At 39.7% G+C, this 6,183-nt stretch overlaps 1 protein-coding gene across 1 annotated transcript; it reads left to right on the forward strand.

Moving 5' to 3' along the window:
- Positions 1–2,051: 2,051 nt before the first annotated feature.
- Positions 2,052–3,721, forward strand: LOC123550099 (uncharacterized). Its single transcript, XM_045338536.2, has 3 exons — positions 2,052–2,206; positions 2,705–2,910; positions 3,582–3,721. Exons 1-3 carry the CDS (start codon positions 2,097–2,099, stop codon positions 3,689–3,691), a joined length of 426 nt encoding a protein of 141 aa, XP_045194471.2. The 5' UTR covers positions 2,052–2,096; the 3' UTR covers positions 3,692–3,721.
- Positions 3,722–6,183: the final 2,462 nt, after the last annotated feature.

Below are 6,183 nucleotides of genomic sequence, written 5' to 3' on the forward strand. Positions count from 1 at the left end.
TAATACCCGGTATATAATGCAGGTTTATGCAGTAGCTTCGTCCGCCCGTTCGTACGTCCGCCATTCACAAAAAAATGGATTCTTCGGCGGCAGCATTGCAGTACAAGATGAAACCGGACGGGGACGTTTATTGCTGGACAGTAGTCTTGTTATACATGCTAAGCTCAGATCATCTGCGAATCAGATTTAATCTGTATCACAGGTTGAAACGTAAATATATAGACCAAAACGGTATATAATGCTGTAATAGATTAAATCTGATTCGCAGATGATCTGAGTTTAGCATGTATAACAAGACTAGTGTCCAGCAATAAACGTCCCAATCCGGTTTCATCTTGTACTGCAATGCAGCCGCCGAAGAATCCATTTTTTTGTGAATGACGGACGTACGGAAGGGGTGACGAAGCTAGGCAAAATGCTCAAAACATATAACATTATGTAATAGAGGATACCATTATATCTTGTACATTGACCAAGGTCAAACGTATTGTGTTATATTAGTACGTCTGTTATTAAAAGAGTTTATTATATATTCACCCTAATGCAAGCTGTGAGTTTCGGATCTTTTAAACATAATTACATTTAGGGAAACCATTTCATAACCGTTAATATTTGGCCATTTTCTCTTTTATTATAAAAGAGTTACAAAACAAAATTTGTATCATGTGCAATGGGTATTGCTTATGTTGCAATCTGTTCTTGTTACTATTACTGAGTTGTATACAACTGTCGCGGGGAAAGTGAACAATCATAAAAACATATTCTGAAATAAAATAAAAATGAGCCGTGCCAACTTCAAGGGAAAACCAACATAGTGGCTTTGCGACCAGCATGGATCCAGACCAGCATACGCATCCGCGCAGTCTGGTCGGGATCCATGCTGTTCGCTTTCAAAGACTATTATTATTAGAGAAACCATTAGCGAACAGCATGGATCCTGTCCAGACTGCGCGGATGCGACCAGCATGGATCCAGACCAGCATACGCATCCGCGCAGTCTGGTCGGGATCCATGCTGTTCGCTTTCAAAGACTATTATTATTAGAGAAACCATTAGCGAACAGCATGGATCCTGTCCAGACTGCGCGGATGCGCAGGCTGGTCTGGATCCATGCTGGTCGCAAACCCACTATGTTGGTGTTCTCATGGCACGGCTCAAATGATGAACAGACTCAATCAAACCGAATTTGCTATTATTTTGCTTGGTAGTTTTCTATGCTTCCAAAGGATCTTCTTATAGATTTTGCAAACTATCACAACAGCAATCTTTAACTTGTGCCGTGTGGCGGCCGTAAAAAGTCTCCCCGTACTTGGATTTAGTGTTGTTATATTTTCTGGTCCTTTGGGATCATGGAGTCCACTCAATATCTATATAAGCGTGACAGGTGCTCCACTTTCCATTACCTCTCATGAACAGACTCATTCAAACCGAGTCTGCTATTATTTTGCTTGGTTGCATTTCATGCTTCCAAAGCAACATTTTATAGATGATTTTTTTTATCTAAATGCCGGATCATACGATTTATTCTTTTCATTTATTTCTAGATAAATGAATAGTAAATATTTTATCAAAACTGAGATGTTACGCAGTCATTGATAATAAATATATTAAATTCTACATATATTTATTCAGGTGGAATTCTAGAAAAATGTCAAATATACGCACAAAACTGAAAACATATATGTGTCACGAGCTGCAAAAGAGGATATTCTCTTGCACATTAAATTGTATTAGAAAGTGTGTTATTATTTTTAATGATTCACTAAATTCACTCTTTAAAAAACACTAAGTAGATGTACTTGTGTGAACCAAAAAACGATCAAATTCTGATTTTTGTGTTAGTTCGGTTCACCATGCAGCGAGAAACTGTTCATGTCTATCGGCGTTATTCGGACATTTTATTTTTTTGTACAAATGCATGCAGTTCTCAAAGGCCTTACACGTGCATGCCATTACTATGTCAAGGTGAAGTTCAGTGGGACAAAATTTCTTATCGTCAAAACGGTCCAAACTTGGGACCTAGTGTCCTGAAAAGGAAGATAAACAAAATATGATGACATTTCTCAAATCGTCAAAGTACACCAAACAATATAAACATGTCTGTTGTAAAAAGTATTCTATTGATGTTCGCCATCTTACCGGTATTGTCGAGTGGATTATTTCTAAACACGAAGTGTGACGTAGACGTGTGGCCGTCAGAAAAAAGGTTTAGTTAATCGTGTTTTTTTTAAATTTATTTCTCTTTACCGCAAACACCACTTGAAAGACTGATTTTTGTTAGTGGTGGTTTCACAAAGAATGCCACTCTGCCAATACTTGTTATTTCGCTAAGAAATTGATGTAGGAGCGTGTTCAAAGTGTGTGTTGATGGGGAGTGAGAGTGTGGGCTAGGGGATTGGGTTGGGGGTTCCCATTGAATACACTTCAGTACAGTAAAAATTATTTACCGAGTGGGCAATTTTCGCTGTTGCCTTGTTCTCGGTGCTTCCGAGGGATCTACTTTCCAGATGTTATTAATTAACTTTTATATTTTCCCATCATGGTAGTATGCCATGATATCCAACGGATTGTGTAGACCGCGGTTAGTTTCTGATGTGGGTGTCCATATATCTTTACTTAAAAGTAAAAATCATACTTTTAGATAACTACCTGAAGAATGTTTAGGAAAAGCAATAAGTCAAACATCCAGTCTCCGATTTTCCAGAGATCCAGCAGTGCGAGTGTTTGAAGTCCCTCAAGAATGCAACAATGGCACATTCCGTTGGGACTATCCTCAAAAGACCGTCCATCTAAAATTTTTGAACCACTACCGTAGGCAGATGTCTGTATGTATTCGCGACGGCATGCTTGGTGACATCTTCACTGTTCGGGATATAACGCATACTCTCGGGATGCCGATGGTCATTGGAGGTAGTTTTGGTTTTAACTCTTATTCTTCGTTCCTTCTAAAGCAGACTGGTTCCAGAATTAACATTTTTTCTCAGCTTCAGAGTTTTTGACTTTACAACAGGATTCGAAGGCCTAAGGTGTCCGTTCGGAACCTATTTCAAACATGGACAAGAACACTTACCTTCCACGAGCCAGCTTCCTCATATGAAATATTTCAGCATCGTTTGCGAGGTTTCGACCTCACAGTGAAGAGGTCAGCAACTTGATCTGGAACACTAATCTACTAAAAAACGCAGCAAGATCCAATCTTTGGTGTAACTTTTACGTTAGACACCTGTTTTCTTAAATTTATGGGTGCGTCATGATTATAAATAAGTAATTTTCTTTTTTTAAAAAACCCTTACTTTCATATATCGAGTGACCAGCAGGCAACTCGAGTTTGTATGCCCGAGAGCACAAGACTGCGAGTTCGATTATAATGAAAACTGAATAAGGCTTTGAGTGATATTCTTCGAGAGCGAGTCAGTACCTTATCGACACACAGTTCAAGTCGACGGAAAAGATCTGAAATGGGTTTGCTAGAATCAGTATCAAAACACCGTGCTAAAACTCGCAACTTGTGACTAAAAATTGCGTTTTCAATATTGCGAAATCTTCTTAATCGTGTTGAAGTTCTATCATTCTTTTTTCAGAAAAGGAAAGCTGCACTTTGAAGTACCATGAGGCAATCACATTGAGAATTGATGCTCCGGAAACCCTCTACTATGTTGGTTCGATTCTGTATCATGTGTATGAGGAATAATAGTGACAAGTTATACAATAATAATTATGTCCAAAATCCAGTGTGTTGTCGTTCTTGTCCAAGTAAATATTCTAAATTCTTCTTAGATACACTTAGTTTGTGTGAAGACGTTATCCAGTTAGCTTGTTGAAGAGCAGAAGCGGTTCTCCACAGGTGCTCGATAAAAAAGTTTTCGGATCACGGGTAATTAGGGCCCTCCTCTATCACTCACCACAGTGGGAAAATCGCCATATGTCTTCGATTGTGTCAGTTTGATTTGCATACAAAAACAAGAGGGTCGTAGTGGCCCAACATCTCTCACTGACACATGGGTGCATGATTTCTTAGTAGGGGACCGCTGCCCAATGCTATCAATCAAATACATAAGGTTTTTGACAAGAAAAAAAATTTTTTTTCTATATAAGTCTATGTAAAACTAGCGAATCCCAGGACTAGGCCAGTTTTCATCACAGAGGCATTATTTGAACAAACTTAAATTGGTAGAGGACCAAAAATATGTTAATACTGTAGAACACAGTGCGGGGCCAGTTTTAACCTAAGAGGCATGGTTTGAACACACAGGGTAAAGGACCACTTCACAAAGCCATATGTCATTTATCTAGGCTCAACGGCTTGAGGTTTTAGACAAGATGTTTATAGTTTTTTCTGTACATGTGTAAGTCTATGTAAAACAAGTGAACCCAAGGGCGGTGCAAATTTTGAACCAAGGGATATGATTTGAACAACCTGCTAGGCCACTACAAAATGCCAACTATCGCGATGTTGTTGATTTTTACGTTTTTCCTGTATCAGTCCTTGTAAAACAAGTGAACCCCTGGATGGCGCCAATTTTGACCACAAGGACATCACTTGAATAAACTTAGTAGATGACCTGAACCAAGTACTAAGCTTTTGGCCTTGCGGGTTTACGGAGGAAGGTTTTTCTTACATAAGGCTATGTAAAACATGTGAATCCAGGTGTGTGGCCAATTTTGACTCCAGGCACACGATTTCAGCATATTTGGTAGTGGATCACGAAAGGAGACGTTACATACCAAATATCTAAGCTTTGGGCTTTGCGGTTTTGAAGTTTTGGTTAACAAAATTCTGGATAGAATGGAATTCTTTTAACAACTTTGGTACAGAACCATCCATGAATGTCTAGACCAAGTTTCATCAGATTTCAGAGGAGATGTCGCTTAAAGATGAGTGTGGATGGACGGACGACGGACGGTGAGTGATCCATTTGGATATACCCGGTGCCCATGTAAGGATGCTACAGACCAAGTTTGGTGTAAATGAAAACGGTTCATGAGAAGACGTTGAATGGTGTTCCTATATTTAGCTCTGGCTACCCGGTTAAGCTGAACCATTTAAATAAATTTGAGAAAGGCGTATACGTTGTTTAAAGCTTCTATTTAGCTTTGGGGTCAGGCATAACCATTTGTATAAACCTGGGACAGGTCCATAAATGGATTCCACACAAAGTTTGGTGGAGGGTCAGTATGCGATTTATGATGAGTTCTTTAAAAGGTTGTTCTATTTGTAGCTCTGGTGACCCCTACAAGGGGTCAAGCAGAAACATGTCAAGTGATGTGGACGAAGATGAGGAACTACTATCTTAAATTGAAGCAAATCCATCAAACAGTAATTAGAAGATGAACAAAGTTGCAGACAAGGATGCTAGTTTTTATATATATATTTTTGTTGGGTTTAAGATTGCACCGACACAATTATAGGTCATATGGCGGCTTTCCAGCTTTGATGGTGGAAGAAGACCCCAGGTGCCCCTCCGTGCATTATTTCATCACCTAGATAGAACCACCGACCTTCCGTAAGCCAGCTTGATGGCTTCCTCACATCAAGAATTCAACGCCCCGAGTGAGGCTCGAACCCACATCGATGAGGGGCAAGTGATAAGTCAGCAACCATAACCACTCGGCCTTTAAATTACCATCAACTCATCAAATCATAAGACATTCATCCTGTTGAAGGCAGTAGGCCCAAGCAATCGGAAACCCAAATAGCCTACTGAACAATGGACAGACCTACAATGTACCAACTTCTTTAAATAGAGCATAATAAAAATAAAATGTTTACACAGAACAACGAACGATTTACCTATACTAATAGCTCTACCTAAACCTTTGACCAACAAGAGAGCCAAACTACATCCGAAGCATTGTTCATTGGAAAGCCGGGCACTAAATTGCAAACACATGAATGAATAGCACCATCACGCCCAGCTGATCACTTCACATTTAACAGTCACTACAACCTTATCCTTAGACCACCCGACAATCAGTAGGGGTCATTCAATGCCCATAAGCAATGTGCCCGCATGTCTGACAGTCGTAGTCATTTTAAAGTTATTGAGCACTGACGTAACTAGATGCCCACGGGCAACATGTCGAGCCTGCCCCCTGTGACCTTGACCTGAGATTGAGTCGAACATTTATGCAAAATATAAACAAGATTCCTTAATGCAGGTCAGTTATGGGTTGGACAGGATC

The sequence above is a fragment of the Mercenaria mercenaria genome, chromosome 6 (assembly GCF_021730395.1).
Source record: "Mercenaria mercenaria strain notata chromosome 6, MADL_Memer_1, whole genome shotgun sequence".
Lineage (NCBI taxonomy): Eukaryota > Metazoa > Mollusca > Bivalvia > Venerida > Veneridae > Mercenaria > Mercenaria mercenaria.

What these genes read in the sequence shown, in the direction of transcription:
- LOC123550099 (XM_045338536.2), top strand. Translation starts at nt 2,097, where the DNA reads ATGTCTGTTGTAAAAAGTATTCTATTGATGTTCGCCATCTTACCGGTA. An exon ending in GTGTGGCCGTCAGAAAAAAG is followed by an intron (nt 2,207 to 2,704) that starts GTTTAGTTAATC and finishes CCGATTTTCCAG; the next exon opens with AGATCCAGCAGTGCGAGTGT. An exon ending in GATGCCGATGGTCATTGGAG is followed by an intron (nt 2,911 to 3,581) that starts GTAGTTTTGGTT and finishes TTCTTTTTTCAG; the next exon opens with AAAAGGAAAGCTGCACTTTG.